This window comes from Triturus cristatus, chromosome 8, assembly GCF_964204655.1.
Source record: "Triturus cristatus chromosome 8, aTriCri1.1, whole genome shotgun sequence".
In the NCBI taxonomy this organism is placed as follows: Eukaryota; Metazoa; Chordata; class Amphibia; order Caudata; family Salamandridae; genus Triturus; species Triturus cristatus.
This window is the reverse complement of record NC_140591.1, coordinates 890,309,022-890,326,707: the sequence shown is the minus strand read 5'-3', so window position 1 is coordinate 890,326,707 and position 17,686 is coordinate 890,309,022. Positions and strand designations below refer to the sequence as shown.

Here is a 17,686-nt window from a genome sequence, read left to right as displayed (position 1 = left end):
AATGAGTGGAAAGACAGGCAGGCCGCCCCCCCTGTTGATTCACACAAGCTGTTACGCTTTGACTGACCTCCTGTAGCTTATAAACATTTGAGAAGAAGACCACCCATGTTTTCTCGTCTATTGCCACCTCAATTGACGGGTCATTTGTCTTACTAAAAAACTGCATTCACTGCCCGCCAAAAAGAGCTGTCCTTACTCAGAGGCTTCGTGGAGAGTGACCCACGCACTTTTTTAGCTCCTTCCTGCGCGCTCTTCTTCCTAGGTTGTATGTCTTCCTGCACGCTCTAATTTCATCCTCGTCTCTCACGGTTTTGTGTAGGGCCGCCTTTAATTTTGTATATGCTTTAGTGCAGTTTGAATCAAACCACCACTTGCCATGGGAGCATGTACCCTTATTTTCCACTCTGAGCATGTTTTGAATGGTTGAAGTAATTTGTGAATAAGCTATCAGTACACTTTCGTGTGAGGTAGAATGTTCTAGACACTTTATCGTTTGATTGTAAGCCCTTGTCACAATTTGCTTGTTTAACTCGCTGAATCAAGACTTGCCCAACGCAAAGTGTATCCATTCAATTTGCCCAGTGTAATGTTCTGAGTCCAGGCGATTTGATTGCTGGGTTGACACTCTATCATAGTTGGAAACTTGGCGTTAATGCTTAAGGGTAGGTGATCGCTCAATACATTAAGTATTCTAGAGTTTGTAATATAGTTTGCATAACAATTGGGGACAATTATAAAGTCTATTGTAGATTCTAGGCCCCTGCCTATGAACGTGTGCTCAGAATCGACTCTAGGGGAGCATATACAGTTGGCAAAACAAAGGTCATGATGAAATAAAATCTTGTTAAATAGCTCCCCCGTCAGAATGAACAAAATGAATCCAGGGATCGTCTTCATCTAGCATTAGACCGCAGTTGCCATGCGCCGCTAATGGGCATTGGTCAATATTAAAATCGCCTCCCCCAATGGTAATCACTTCCCCGTCCCTGGTTTCCCTTAACTTGCTAAGATCACTACTAAGCATCTTCAAAATAGCTCAGAGTTGGGTTTTTGTGCATTATTGTAAAAATGTATTACAATCAAAGTGCATCTGCCATCTATACGAATCAGAACCATTTGATAGTAAATTTCCGATTTTATTATTTCAATCTTTAATGCTTCTATCAAATTCGAGACAAACACAAATTCCCCCCAACCCCCCCCCCCCATAGGTCTCCCATGAGTTGACTGAATTGCTGCTGTGTGGAATGTCTTAAAACCATTTAAGTGGATTTCATCTATCGCCCAAATCTCTTGTAGACACAAGATGTCAAATTTATCAATAAAGTCCACCCTTTCTTTGTTGTTTAATGTATTACGGATGCCAGCTATTTTCCAAAACAGAACACTGACACCAATACTTTCAGATGGGATTGAGCCCAGATCAACTTTAGTCTGCCGGATGCATTCGGTCATAAGATGCCCAGCCCTTCAAGGCTCCGGTCTCCCCCAGTTCCAGTTCAGCACTGATTAAAGAGCCTACCGGGAGCTTAATTCACCATTATGTTCAATATCCCTCAGGTCAATTTTTGGTACATTTTTATAATTAGTCATACAAGGTTTACGTGTACTCTTAATGTCAAGGCCCGTAGTTATTGCCAACTGATTTTGTAGGGGAGATAGCCATTCGTTCTCATCTATTTATTTTGTCATTGTAGGACCATAAAGGCACAGGATAAAACATTTACATCTTCATAAAATATAAACACTCTAAAAGCATCATAAACAGATCATTAAAATGCATAGATTCATTTCAATTTGATAGCAGCAATAATAACTGAGAACAGCAGTGCAAACATCGTGTGAGTCTAAGATGTGCAGATAGATCTAGCCCTCTTTGTAAGAATTAAAGAGTTAATGTAGTAGGGCAGGGTGTAAAAAACGCAATCTAAGAGAGTCATATAAAGTACAAAAGAACAAAATGAACGGTTGATTGAACAGCAACAGGTGCAACGTGGGAGGGAGAGAAACCAGGAGCCCACTACTGGTTAAGTCACAAGGAAATTAACTATATTTAGTCTAAATATAGTGAGATTAAATCTGTGCTCTGGATTTGCCATCCAGTTCAGATAAGGCTCCATATCAGATGATGTGGATATCTGCATATAACTTGTAACTGTAGGCATATCAAGGGATTTTTTTAATCTAATTCCACCATTGTAAGTTTTAAGATCAGGTATTATACTTTGCGGTGACTCAAAGATGAATATACCCCAGGCTATAGAAGGTGTTTCGCACCTAAGCCAACCATGGGATAGCAGTCATGTTATCTAATTTGAAACAATCTTCTAAAACCTTCATTGAGAAGTCTGCATTCGTGGAGCTCCATAGCTTTATCCATAATAGAAGAGGTGCCATGGAGATCCGGTCCTCCATGAAGCCTTTACCCAATTCAAAATGTGAAACAAGGCTTGAGGAGGATTTCGGAATGGCCAGAAGCCTGCACAAAAACATATTTTCGTCTACTTGAAGTTTTGTGCAGGCAGTACAGCCCCAGAACCCGGCTCCATAAGTGCCCACTGATAAGCACTTGCTTTTATAAAGTTGGACCATTTTGTATACCGGTTTGTGACCTAACCTTTTTGCAAATCTGAATATTGCATCCTTAGCTGCATGCATCTTTTGAGCCCTTTGGATAAGTATCCTGTCTCATGACCCAAATGCCTCCAATAAAATACCAAGGCAGTTGAAAAAAGGAACTTTCTCAATTTGTGCCCCACCAAAAAAAAAAAAAGTTTTTGACTTGGTGTGTTTTGGACCACAGGTCATGTTAAGATTTCGACTGATTTACCTTAAGTTTTAATCTCAGCATAAAATCACTAAACTCCTTCAGAAGTTTTCGGAGGCCATTTGCGGTCAGACCTAAAAGAACCACGTCATCCGCATACAGCAGCACAGGGACTGCCTGCATGCCAATCCTAGGATCATCATCACAGCAAGCCCTTAAAGCGGTGTCTAAGGCATTGATGTATAATAAAGAAAGGAAAAGCTCTAATTTGCAACCCTGTCTCCCTCCTCAAGTCACATTTATTGGGGCTGTACAATCCCCATTCCATGTGTAAAGCACACCCTTATTGTGGAGTCCCAATGCATGCGTTTTATCAGATCCACTAGATGGGGATCAATACCTGCCTGCTCCATCAGGTCTCATAATAGGCTCCTAGCTACAAGGTCAAAAGCACAGGAGAGGTACATAAATGCCAGCTGTATGGCCCCTCTTCGACTTTGGCATATTTGCCTACGATGAGAGGTAGGTTAAGGGTTTGTTCTACAGTGCCTAGGTCTTGTCGGAAGCATACTAGACAGGGGAGAAAAAAATGCGAGTCTCTGCCCAATCCTCCAATTTGCCTAGGATTACCCTCTCAGGATCTTTACAATGGAATCAATCAATGAGATTGGGCGATAGTATGCAGGGCAATTGCAAGTCCCTTTCTAATAGATGGGTACAATGATGGCTTTATGCCATGAATCTATAAGGTCGCCTTTCAAAGCAGCCCTCAATACATTGTGACCAGGGGAGACCCAAATTCCACACTGTTTTTAAAAATATCAAATGGGACCCCGTCTGGGCCAGGTGCTTTGCCATTTGCAGCACTCATTACAGCTAAGTCTACGAGATCAATTTGCCATTACTCATTAATGGGGTGGTAATTGGGCATATTTTCATTCAGGGACCAACTGACTATTCTGGATTAAAAATCGAGGAAAAGTGAGCGATCCAGTCGGCCTCAGAGATATGGCACTCAATGCTAGAAGTTCGGTTGTCTGACCAAAAAGGCTTGTTGACTACGTCACAGAAGAGTCTAGTATCTTCAAGTATCTTTCAGATAACCGGCTTTATTTAGATCCTTCCACGCTTCAGCTCAAATAAATGGTTTCCTTTTTTGTAGGGCTAGCTTACATTCATGTTGTGCTTCCCAAATGGCAGTAGTATCTCGTGGTATTTTATTAGTGGCCTGTTTTAGGGCTTTGAGTGCTCAAGTGCATTCAGAACTGAACCACGGATGCACGGCTCACTTATTTAGGGGTTTCTTCAATACGAGCCTGGAGGATATAAATTCACAGATCTTAGGAAAGCTATCTCGAATTTTGGAAGGGGCCTCTGCTGTGGATAGACAACTGGTGATCTCACTGGAGGTTTCCATCATCAAGGTGTTACAGTTATTTGGACCTATTGATCCCCAGTTTAGACAAACCCCCTTGTTTGGCTGAGAACTAACTGTGGGCATGGTCATACCGTGTGTGTCATAACAAGAGGAGGCACGAAAACATACTAGGATAGGGTTACGGTCAATATGCGGGAGTGGGTGTACCTCACAATGACTATAGTTGCATACTTCGATTTTTTTTTTCCACGTGCTCCATCTTATTCTGGGTTCCTTGGGGCTAATGAAAAAAAATGGTGGCTGTGTCCCATTCTGCATCTTGCACACTATTATAGTATGGCACTACACCTAGTAACATGCTCAAACGATCAGTTGCCAAGGTACAGAGAATTATAAACCAAACTGAGTAAACTATATATCAGTTTCAATCTAACTCAACTGTACTTTAGTTTGACAAATGTGTCCAACTTTTCAGATGAGCAAATCACCGACATTTATATTAATGTTCACTTCTGTTGCAACTTGCTCGAGTGTCATCACATATAAATCAACCACTTAAGTAGAAAAAAAATATGCAGCAAATATTTGCAATTAGGTTTCCCCGTCACAGATTTTAACAAGCAAATATTCTGCATATATCCTCCTTAACTGCCATTTCATTGAGGCAAAAGGGTGTGCTCGTTAGAGTAACATGGGCTGAGAATATTTTGTTTCATTTAAAAAACAAGCGGTCATGAAGTTTATTCATATTAATGCACATGAGACCAAACATTCAAGATGGGCACCGCTGAGTCAGACGTGTCTAAAGGCAGTGTTGCTGGTCTGTTAAGCTATATACAATGTGCTCTGTCTACATGTGCACCCTCTACTCCATTCCCTTGGAAGCCAGATTTCAATCAGCATCACACGGGGGACTCAAAATGGTCACTATTGCATCACTGTGCATCATCTGTGGAGGGGATATCAGTTGTTTTGCTCCATTTCTCTAAAGCAAATGTCAACATGTACATATATCGCTTCAACTCTTTGAAACGCAGATTGTGTTTCACTGCGCAGCCTGGTGCCCGTCACCAATTTGGTTTTATTTGCTTCCCTAAGTAGCTTATCTTAAATTTAAAGACCTACATTAGAGCTAGGGGTGGGCGAGCCACTCAAAACCCATGCCTCGCTCCAGCCTGATGCCAGGCTCTACATAAGCTCGAGGACCTCTTGGACCCTCGAGCCTAAAGCAAGACGAGCTTCATGTGCCATCTGTCTCCTACATATGCTGTACACTTGTGCGCCAAGAACTATAGGCAAAGTAGTATCCTTTGATGTGAAACCGGCAAGAGAAAAACTTAGAGGCTGAATTGTACAATGTGGAACTGCAAAGAGTTAAGTGTCATTTTTGAGTTAATCTTAGCTAAGTTTATTCAAAACATTGAGGTTTGAGACAATTTTCCATCACTAGTTTAATGGGGTTATCCCCACAATTTAAGCCAACGAGGTAGCTTGAATATAATAACAATTTATTGTTTACACCATCTATCAGCAGTCCTGAACAACTGCCAACCATCTCAAACGCAAACATTCTTTCTTCCCATCACAGGTTCTAGCTAAAACACAGGCATGGAATCATGAATAGTAAAGATAATCTCACACCTGCAATGTATCATTTATATCATCACTAAGTAGTTAAAAGCAATCCATTATTCATATGGTGTTATTTAAACAGCACTGTCAAAGTGTATCCCTCAGAATGGAAATATACATTTGAGGTACATTTTTAAAGGTAATCCTGAAAACTCGTAAAATAAGTCTCTGCTACTAGATTATCCAGGTTTATTTTTAAATTGAATGCAATATGTAACAATGCCATGGCGTTCTCCCTCAAGCTCACTCCAACAAAAGTATCTTAGGTTCAAGAGGGATAATCCATGCCAGAGTTAGAGTATAATCATACTTTTAAATAAAGTCCATTTAGATTCATTGCAAGTGCATTTATTTCACATGGATATCCTGAAATGCTGGTTTAGATCAGACCTTCCTGATCCTTGGTTAAACACCCATAGTCTATATTTAGTAACTGTGAAAAATGGTGGAAGTTTCAAGCTGATATAGACCTCTTGGCCACAACATAAACCAAACTTCAGAGTCAGTCTGCATGCAGCTTTTCTTTCCGCACCATGTGAACTGATTCTTCATCTTTGAATTAGTTAAGCCTTAGGTTGGGACCCTGGAAACTTTGTTCATGCCACCACAGCACTGGTGATTGCTTCTCAGGTCCTAGGTTATTGCAGTGGTGTAGAATGATGCTGGACACGAGAGCACACTAATGTATAAATGACACTGACGGGCACAACCCCCTCTGTTCTCAGATTTGTAGTAGTGGTAGCAGTTAGGATTAAAAAGGGAACACAGAATGCACCAGAACTAAAAATCGCTATACCACAATTTAATACTCAAAAAGTGGTTGAATGAAGAATTTAACCAGCTGAAACATGTTAACTTTTACGTGCAAGTCCACTGGCACAAGTCAAAGTCAATGAGGTGGTCAAGAAGTAGGATCAAGATAGTATGCCATGAGAGAACCTATAGACAGGAAGATGTCCAAATATCCTGGAATTTGTTGGTGTGAAGGTAGCATTAATCAGTAAAAACAGCATTTCTATGAAAACAAGAGGCACTAGGCTTCTAATATCCCGATCTTCCTAAATGAGTCAAAATATGCACTGGGGCTTCTGACTAGCAGCTCAACCACAATTTGGCAGATAAAGAAAATCAAACCTGCTCTGTAAGGAAAAGGGCTATATTAAGAACTCTTCAAAATATAGCCCCTTAAAAGTAGTTTTAAAATATTCAGCAGGCTTTTAAATTCATGCCGGTTCCCTAAGCTTCAGTGCCACTTAGCCATGGGTCCCATTACCATGCAAAAAGACTACAAAAGAGTATTTCAAACAAAAATATATTTAAAGTATCTAAGGCGGAGACAGAACCACAAACTGAAGCAAAACACACTTGGATAACAAGTCCTTTAAAATGCACATTGTGTTGTAATTAATGTGTTAAGCATATTTAGTTTTACCCTTTAAGAGCTAGGTCTGAGGTTTGTCCTTCCTCCATTTAGGGTTTGTGAAGAGACAGCTGCAAGACCGACCCACAATTATAAAATATGCATCTCTTTTCAAGAGAATGGATTAACAACCAACATATTTGACCTTGTCCTGCTTTGAAATCACACCAGTCTTTTCCCTTCATACAAAATAGAGATTTAAATATGTGATTTTCAGCAGTGGCAGTTTCAGGTGACTCGCCACCAGTAACTAATGCTGAACATAAATAGATTGCCATGGTAGGGAGGGTAATCAAAACAAGTTTCAACTGGAGCCATTTGATATGACCAACTACTTAATTCTGAACAATAACATTCAAATGCCTCCAATAGGTTATATGTCTATGTCTATATAGAATACGATTTTGGCTCATGTGATAACCAGATCTTTCCATAAAGTAACCCATTTAGGAGCACTATGAAATGCTATTCAACAGAGTGGGAAATCCAGTAATTTATCAGAAAGTCGAAGCCATCAAATCCTGTCTCGAATTCAGGAGCAAGGAGGTTGTGAAACTTTTGTACAGGTGCATTTTTACCCTTGATATATGTAAAGGAACATGCTGTTTAGCCTTTTCCCGTCTAAAGCAGGCCAAAGATTCACATGAAAGGAAATTCCTTAATCAGCATGTGTCAACCTAATTTTACTTCTGAGATGTACTATGTTTTGTTCACAGAGTAAATCAATTGTCATTGCATCCAGATGAACAAGTTACTTACCTTCGTTAACACTCCTCCTGGTAGACACAGACAATCAGGATTTTTAAAGCACAGCTAATCACCCAATAGGGTATCTGGGCGTTTGCAGGCCCTGGAGGCATATTCGAACAGCCAGGTCACTATCTGCAGATTACCCACCTTTTGAATATTCCCCAGGGGTCAGACTGGATCCAAAAAATTAAGCAATATTACTGCACGTTGACAGGTGGTGCCATGCTGCTCTGCTCCAGAAGTGACTCTGGGGGGCGCCATATAGGCATCACTCATCCGTGCTGGAATCAGTCGCTTTCTGAACTGCCCACGCCAGCAGACTCTGAATCCAGTCTCCGGATTGGTAGTGGCCAGTGTGCAGAACTCAGAGAACCTTTTTAATTGAAAGTCACTGAACTGGGAGGATCAGTGAGGAATCTGAGGTTAGAATCTCTACCATAAAGAGTGTTACTGAAGGTTAATACATTTTTCTGATACAGATAATCTGTTTGCTGCCAGTAGGTGGTCTTGTGTGACTCCACACTGACCCTTAAGACTGTGTTCTGAGTGGCTATCTGCACGGTGCGAGTGACTTTAAAACTCTGTCAAATCACCGTGCATCACTTTCTTTCAAGAGACACTGGTTTTGCAGATATGGGCATCTTTCTTGCCCAAAGTTATGACGCCATTCCTGGTCTGTCAAAAAAAATCACATTGCCGAAGTTCTTTGCTCCACCTCACACGTCTAAGGAGGAGAGACGTCATCGCTTGGACCCCAATAAAATGCAGAGCTTTCACATAGATCGCACAAATATCATCGGGTTGACTATCGGCACTTTTTGGGGTTCTCTGAAGTGAAAAAAAAGCAAGGCTGTGCAAAAGAGACCCATCTCCAGCTGGATCATGCTCTTCTACGCATTGGCTAAAAGCAGCTTCCGGAAGGATTGCATGCTCGTTCTACCAGGGCAAAGATGCTACCCTTTATTTGCCTGCAGAGTCCATGTCCTGGATGTTTGCCAGGCGGCTACAAGGGCAACCCTTGATATGTTCATGAGCACTGTTGTCTGGACAGTCCGTTTCGCTGAGAGGGGCATTTTGGTGGTCCAGCCATTCACAGAGGCACAGGGCCGGTTACCTCACCCAACCCTATTTGTTGCAGTATCTGTATCACATGGTGGTCGGGTCCTTGTATCAGCCTTTCCTTGATGGATGATAGGGTGGCTTTCAACACCAAGCTGATGGCTCTCATATCCAGAAAATGGATATGGAGCCAGGCCTCTGCTGGAGACCAGAGGCCCCGATTTCTGCTTCTCCCAGATGGCCACCCCAACCTAGAAGCGATGCATTAGTCCCCACTGTCAGCTCTGGGGGGCTAAGGGAGAGGGTTCTGCCGCACACCCAACTGCAGTACAGTAACCACCAGTGCAGAACTTTTGCAGTCTCATCTCAAATCTTAACATGGTCGGAGAGGTCCTCTTGATGTTGAGCCCACTTAGACTTTCAGATCCCACCACAGAACCCGCAATAGCCACCTGGCAAGCTCAACCAGCAGGATGCAGGAGGCAATTGGTCCCCAATAGCCATACGGTCAACCTAACTGAACTTCAGGACCAAGGCTGAAAGATTGGTATCATAGCCTGAATGTCTTGGAATCTCCTTCCTAGAGGAAAGGCATGAAACTGAAACATGGCCAGAATGGCTCAGATGAAGGGGAGTGCCGGAGGAGTCAGGTGTGACTGACAAACTGATAGTGAACCCCAAAGGTGACAGAAGGTTCGCCATTGTCTGGAGGTGGTTGACAACTGCCTGGGGCAAGCCTGCCTTCAACAGCCTGTTGAGTATGTGGAAGACAGACACCTGGCCTCCAAAGAGGTGCTGCCACTGCAATCAATTTCCGGAACATCCATTGGTCACTGGCGTAACCAAAGGGAAGCAAAGCAAACCGAAAATGTTTGTCCCACTGCAATCTGCAGGTAGAACTCATGGGCCTGTCGGATAGCTATATGTAAACAAGTGTCCTGCACATGCAACACCACCATCCAGTCTCCAGGGCAGACACATTTTTGGTCAGTGTAAGCATTCAGAATTTTCCTTCCTTCCCCCTTTCCTTCTTGGGCAGCAGAAAGTAGAGGGAAGAACCACCACGTCCTACTTCTGAAGCAAAAAGGTTTGCACTTCATGCTGGAAAAATGATAGATGGTCCTCATTCAGTCTTTGGGGAGACAGTGGAAGGTGCGACGGTGTGAAAAGGAAGAGGAGGTAGAATAGGCCTTCCAAATAATTTGCAGGACCCACTTGTCTGATGCTACGGCCTGCGAACCCAGTAATTAATTCTGGCTGCTTCCTCCCACCAAGTGACTGTGCTCCATAAAGTGCATACTAAAGGGGTTTGGTGGTGAGGCTGCGTAGTGGAGTAGGTGGCCCATTGACCATGAGGGCAGTTGGCACCATGGTCTCGACCTCAAACCTGCTGGGTGCCTTTTGGAGGTTGAATTGGCTGGTGGTATGGGGCACCTCTGCCAAAGCTGGAAAAGGAGCAGTAGAGCTGATGTAGCTGGCAAGGAGGGGCAGATGAACAGGTGATGTGCCGTGGTCCTGCTCTCCTTGAACCACTCGAGATCAGAGTCTGCCTTGTCCCAAACCAGGCGAGTCCTGTTTAACAGTATGCCCATGAGGGACAACTGGACATTGTCTGAAAAACCAGGGAACGCAGCCAATCACAGCATCAAATGGCAACACTAGTGCTGACAACTGGCCCAATGGAATCTGTGGTCTCCAAGCCACAGCTGGGAGGGCTTGAGCCCCTAGCACACAGCTGGAATTTACTTATCGAAGCACCAGTCTGGTAGACGAAAACACATTTGCTGAACTTCACTGATTTTAGTTACCGATCAGAGGAAGTTGCTGGGAACGTGTTGGGGTTAGTCTTGCTTGCAAATGCCTGCACCAATCATTCAGGGAAGTGGTGAGGAGATAAAAATGGCAGGTCGTCCGGGGCACGGTTGTGAGGTCGTGCAATGTGGCGCTGACTTGGGGCCAGAGTAAGGTTTGGCCCATGCCCCCCAACAAAGTATCTGAAAGGGCCTAGTTAAAAGGGAAGAGGGGCTCAACGGATGTTTGCCCCAGTTGAAGGACTTCTGTAAGTACATTGGTCTTCACCTCCAAGGTGAGATACTGGAGGTTGAGGACTTCAGCCGCCGTATGCATCACCATGGCTTAAGAAGCACTCTCCTGAGAGCATTTCTCTTTGTGGAGGCCGATGTGGTGGAGGAAGTGGGTCTCTACAGTGGCTTCGGTTGAGGTCGGACTGGCACAGACTGATTCAGAGGAAAAATGGAGAATAGTCTTTCAGCATTGATGGTATCATTGTTGTACAGGGAACCGGCGTGGACCCGTGAATACCCCTGCTTGAGCAGTGATCGAGCCCACCGGTGGTAATCCAGTGGAGAACCTTTCAGCTCTATGGGCCCAAATACATGTCAGTGGGAGTCTTCAAAGATCCAAAGAGTTGGAGCACAGCCTTGCAGAACTCTTCGATTGGTTTCAGAATGGCTGACAGCTTCGGAAACTTCAGATCCGATCCTGAAACTTGTTCCAGCACCACCAAAGTCAAACAACTTTAGGACAAAGATCGAGCGGCATGGTGCCGCCCCCTGCCTTCTCAGGCAGGAAGGGGTTGAGTTCTGCATAGATATCTAGTGGGGGTTCTTTTTGTTCAACTTACCCAAGGACTTTGATCGAGATGAACACCAATACCTTAACTTCTCCAGCAACTTCTGGATCTTGAATGGGACCGGGACAGAACTTTAGATTTGGACCGGTCTTGTCGAGGAGTCTTCCAGTACTTAGCAATAAGATTTTTGCACTGTGAACTCATATGACCAGCAGTCACTGTAGGCCTTAGAGTTGTGGATTCACCCCAAACAAATTCTATGAGGATCCATCACAGACATCTGTTTGCAACAGTCTTTAGGGTTTAAAACCTGTGTTTTGGCAGGGGACAAGTCTCTTGCACACAAGCAATATTTATTTTTCATTGAGATACGGTCTGAAAGAGACTAGAGTTAGCTCTGGATCTGCTTCTGATGGTGCAGAAAGAAAGGAACTCACGTCAGCGCAGGGGAGTGGGGCCTATATAAGATCTGTAAATTTCCAGAACTGCGTCAGCGCCTACTGGTGTGCAGAGGTACTGCTGAAAAAGTTTCCAGATCTAGTTGGACACCTGGGGAATACTCAAAAGTTGAGGACTCTGCGGCTAGAAGTGTATCAGAAACAAACTATTCTAGTCATTTTCTTAGAGCTTGTTGAGTACTCTTACATAAATTAGAATGTCACTCAATACAGCCCCCCTCACATTGTCCAAAATTTACTTTAAGCACAGTGAAAACTCTGCCAAGACCGTCTGTTACTCAGAACATGAAATTGTTTCTTATTTAAGTTTTATCCCATCAGGGCTTACCTCTCTCCCTTTGTGCGTCACCAATGCAGCCAGTGGTTTGGCATAGAATCGGCTGAACGAAAAGCCTAGGCATCCATACATACTATTGGCTGTGAGCTTCAGCGCCTTTTGCCTGATGTCATACTGCAAAGAGTTACAGAAATGGACGCAGTTGAGCACATTGAGAATAAAGTCACCAAATCGAACATGATTAAACAAAATACCACAGGAATATGGTGCAGAGGGAAAGCAGTAACAGGAAGAAATGAATAGAACAGGCATGCAGTAATCTACAGCAGAGAGAGGGATTCAAAATAAGGGGAAATAAGGAAGTAGGGCAAGAACAAGAAGAATGGGGAGCAGGGCCAGGTTGGACATGAAAAGAAAGGAGAAGAGAACCCAGAAAAGAGAAAAGGATAAATCCAAGAAGGGCTGAAAAGATCCAACATGAGAAAAGAGCCCATCAAACAAGGGTAATGATGTACTAGACATGGAAGAGTCATAGGAGGGAAAGGTAGACCCCGTTGGGGGTGGCGTTGAAAGACTATGGGGTAAATTAGATCTCCAGAAAGGAAACCAGAGCCATCAGAATGGTTACTGTGCTGATCGATCATAGGGAAGACACTGACAAGAGCAGAAGCAACATCTCACCTTTCTACCTGGTTCTTACTGTCAACAACTACACTGGTTATCTTTCTCATTACAATGAAAATTTCTATATTTGTCTTGAAATGCCAACCTTTTCTGCACCCCCTTCCCACCTTGTCTTTCTAATTTTACCCTAATAGGTTACTTAATACTGCATGTCTATACTGCATGTCTATCTACATCCTGCCAGTCTGAGATCCTTCTCATTCACTTAAGTTACTGACACCGTTGCTATGGAATCAGCTTCCTCTAACTGTAGGATTACCCCTTACAGTGTTACTTTTAAAGCTTTGATGAAAGAACACCTATCTATTCTGCACCCTAGCTGTGACTGGATTGTATTCTGCAACAATTGCACTGGATTTGTACAGCGCTTCAGATAAACTAAGAGTAAGCAGTCTCTAAATAGGATCACAGACTATCCTACTGAAAGCCAATTTGTATCTGCATTATATCAGACACAAACAGGACTTAAACTGTGCCTAATGTAGACTGGAGGCAGGGATGAAAAGCATTTTTCGATGCACGAGAAATGAGTCAACCATTGTGCACTTTATCTTTCTGATCAAGGCTGAGAGCAGAATGCTCCCAGATAAAATAAGTTGTGTTCAAGGTTGGGATGAGCTGCAGTGGAACATTGCTAGCTAAGAGGAAGTTAGCAATGTCAAAGTGTTTGATGATTAAATGCAACATACCCACAACTGTTTTGCCTTGCTGTGCTCAAATATTTACTGTTATATCTTCCACCTGTGTAGGACTCGTTCACATTGCCTTTGAGGTTTGTGTATACAAACCCTGATCTGTGAGCACAGAGCCGGTTCCGTGATGCTTGTTCACTGAGCCCCGCCGCAGCATAAAGAATAAGCTGTGTATGCTGGAGACCCCATGACTCCTCTCGTCCTTCACTTGGTGGTGCAATATTACTTTGGTTTTATCAGCTGAAGGTACTGCACAGATAGACGGGAGCCACTGCAGACTGAAATCGCCCATGGTAAAGGGGAGACGCAGAGGGCCCCCCTGCACGTCTCAGAGCACGGCACTCAGAGGGGACTAGGTTGACATTTGCGGGGGACACGCTGTCAACACTGACACAGGTAAGTGACTCCATGCTCTATCTCAAAGAACTATAGAAGAGGGGATCACTGGGCATAGGTTATTCTCATTTGAAAGGTATACTGTGCAGTTCAGGGACTGGGTTACCCAAAGGGATTGGTCTCCCACGGGTTCCAGACCTTAAGCGCATTTTTGGTGTTTCAAAGGGGACTCAAAAGGGTCCTCCATGGTCCCTTTCCCTCTAGCAATTATGAATCATGGGCTCAGTGAGGAGGAGCTGGCCGAAGCACCGCCTAAAGGTTCCCAGGCATTAGAAATAAAGAAAAAGGTGTCAATATATACAGATTATGGCTTTAACAATGGCATAAATATATTAGTAGGAATGGGCATTTGCAGTCTCTTAGATGGGAAGCTTGATTTTAAAAAATTGAGTTACTTGTGACAATGTTTGACTTTGGGTGGTAAGAAGGTGCGTGCGATGTGGGAAGCTTTCACTGAATGGGATTTGTATACGTGAGAAAAAGTGCACGAGTGAAGTCAAAGGGGTAGTCAAATTATTTTAGGGAAAAATCGGCTCAGACCATGGGCCCACAGCACTTGAAAATAAATACATTTTATCAAACTAATGTGGGACAATTGTGAACGTGCATCCACGGAATAGGAGGATGATGACGTGGTCCTAATTAAAACGTTGAATAGTAGACCTCCCTATTCAGAGACTACTGTACATGACATTTGGAAGGAGGATGTTGATAGGGAGAGTAAGTCTGAGAAGAGGTTGAAATCTGCCCGATAAACACTGGCAGAAATAGACGCCTGGAAGATTAAAATACGATATAGACCAGGAACATCAACAAATGAAATGAATTGAAGTAATGTGAGGGATCTTAATGGGTTGGCTTAGCAGTCAGGCATATCAGTTTATGATCTGTATCGGAAAGCTCTCTATTTAAAGCAAAAACATCCACTTCACACTATTAACACCGCTGTCATGTGGCGACAAACCAAAATTACTTCAAAGCAGGCCAGTCTGTGCAAATTATCTCTTTCAAAAGAAAAATCCTTTTTAGGAATGTTGTTTGATATTCATGATAACAAGAACAACCCCTAGAGAAGGAGCAAGAGGAGGACGAGCAGTTCACTGAAGACCAGAAACGCAAGAAAGATGAGGAAAAAAAGGGCCTTTGATTATTCCAAATCTGAAGTAGGGCCTTATATCCAGGAAGTGACTATTGCGAAGATATGTTCCCATTTCATGGAATGTTTACAAACTATACTTTGGCGTTGTGCAGCGTACAGACCCTGTACCTAGGTTGGCATAACCCAGACTATATTTAAAAGGGCTATCTTAGGGTTGGCACACAGCAGGCTAGATTCTTAATGTATAAAATCACAACCTCTCCTGCTTAAAAACCCTATACCTGCAACCTAACAATACCTAATCACCCCCAGCCTTTCTAACTCACCAACCATTCACCTGAAACCACATAGCTCCCATTAAGGTCGGATTACACTTAACTGGTATTAATATAATCTATCCCAAAATAACTGGAGTAAATTTATGCACTGTTTTTTCTTGAGAGCACATGTCTAATCACAATAACCAACATTTAACCACTGGATTAACCACTAACCTTGGGTTCCTGAGTATCGTGCTACTCGCCGTAAAGTGCTCCAACATCTCTTCGGGGGCAATAAGCGCTATATGAATGCAATAACAAATACAAGAAGCACGCTATGGTATGCAAATGTAATACTGAAGGTGCAAAGGAGGAGAAGCAAAGGAAAGAGGAAGCAGGAGCAGAAAGAAGAATACGATAGGATAAAGAAAATAAAAAGGCAAGTCGACGTGCCAATTACCAAAATGGTACCTATGAGGAAAGTTAAGGGAGGCACACCAGGTGTAATACAGTATGTCCATGTTCCTTGGACTAAATCGGACCTGTATACCTTTACAAAAGACTTTCGAAACCTGCAGGAAGAGCCAGAACAATGGCACACTACAATTGAACAAGTGCTGAAATTGGGTGACTTATTGTGGAAAGACAGATACTATGTTTTCCAGGACAATACGCACCGAAATATGGGCTCATGTCAAGACAGTAACATGTTGACTGGCCTGAGGCATAATCAGACAAAGAAATGGGAAATGGGGAGCAGAGACTTTAGTCCTTCCTGGAAAAGTATTGACTAAATTAAACACAATTATTCCTCTTAGAAGGACCAATTGAACAAATACAGACAGTGCAGAACAAGGACTAAACAGTCCATGCATAATATGAGAGATGAGGATAGCCTTTAAGGTCCATAGTGGCATGAATATGCATGCCATAGCTTTGTCCTGGCCTTAGTGCCTTTGTATTCAGGTTATTGCCCCGATTAGACATCTGCAGATTGTTGCAACTCCTAGGTCTGTTAAGCCCCCTGAACAGGGTCCTATACAAGGCTAAATAATGTGCAGATTATCAGCAAAAAGGAGGAGACAAAAAAAAGACCTGAACAGAAAAGAAAGACAACTAAAGGCTTATTTATTACAAAATAATTACAGAGGAAGGTGCAGAGGTAGAGGAATGGAAGGATTAGGTGCCTCTCGAGGAGTAGTGGATGAGGAAGGGGAAGAGGGGGGCCCACTGCTGCCCATCAAAAGTTGTATAATTGCGGGTCCCTCCAATCATTGGAAGAATGAGTGTAAACAACCTGCAAATACCCGTGTCGCCAACAGACAAAAGAACACTTGCCCCAGCCCAACAACAGACTTCTGATGTGTTCGATAAAAGAGTCAGGGTTATGATGGTTGCCAATCCAACTATGAAGAATTTTAAGGTGACCCTAGAGAGGATGAGGATTTGCAGCACTGTCTATGGAAGTATAACAGAGGGCCCAAATATAACTGGTACAGTAGCGAGGAAGGTAGTACATTTCTTCATTAATACCAGTGCCACCTACTCCTCCAAATAAACAAAACATGTGCCCTACTGGCCTCTTTCATAGGCGTTCTCAAATCCTGTAGGCAAACGTATAACCATAATTGAACCTACTGTTATGAATAATCAATGTGCTTGGAACCTGCTGGGTGTAGACCGAAAAATGAAATGCTGTGATAAAATGTACAGTTGATGGCGTTTTTTCTGAATGTCAAAGATTAGATATATAGTTTCATCAGTTTGTAAAATGAGAGATGGGACTACTAATGATGTTTTAAATAGCTTACCGGAAATACAGAATGAAGTTTCAAGAGATGTTTGGGATATAAACAAATGATATGGGGAGGATTCACAATGGTCAACCTGTGCATTGTGCTTAAACCAAATGTTGTGTTGTCCTGGTTGCCACAAAAAAAAGTCGAGAGAAGGGGACATTGTTTTGCAGAAAGTTATACAAGACTTGTTAAAGGAAAGGATATAGAAATAAACAGAATGAAGTGTATGCAATACTCCGATTCTCCTGGTCAAAGGGCAATAGAACCAAGTCAGATTGACCAATGCTGTCTGGTCCCAGACCTGTGTGAAATTAATAACTTTGTACAGCCCTATAACTATTCCACCCTCTGCCAAATACTTCACTGCGATTGATTTGTCAAACACATTTTTCTCTATTACCTTGGATGAGAACAATCCATAT

At 42.9% G+C, this 17,686-nt stretch overlaps 1 protein-coding gene across 1 annotated transcript in view; it reads right to left on the bottom strand.

Annotated features, from left to right (window-relative positions):
• POLA1 (DNA polymerase alpha 1, catalytic subunit) overlaps positions 1-17,686 on the bottom strand; it is a 2,011,520-nt gene that overhangs the window by 1,378,394 nt on the left and 615,440 nt on the right. The window contains exon 26 of the mRNA XM_085622423.1: positions 12,386-12,508. Coding sequence (XP_085478549.1) covers positions 12,386-12,508 — 123 coding nt within the window. The remainder of the gene's footprint in view (positions 1-12,385; positions 12,509-17,686) is intronic.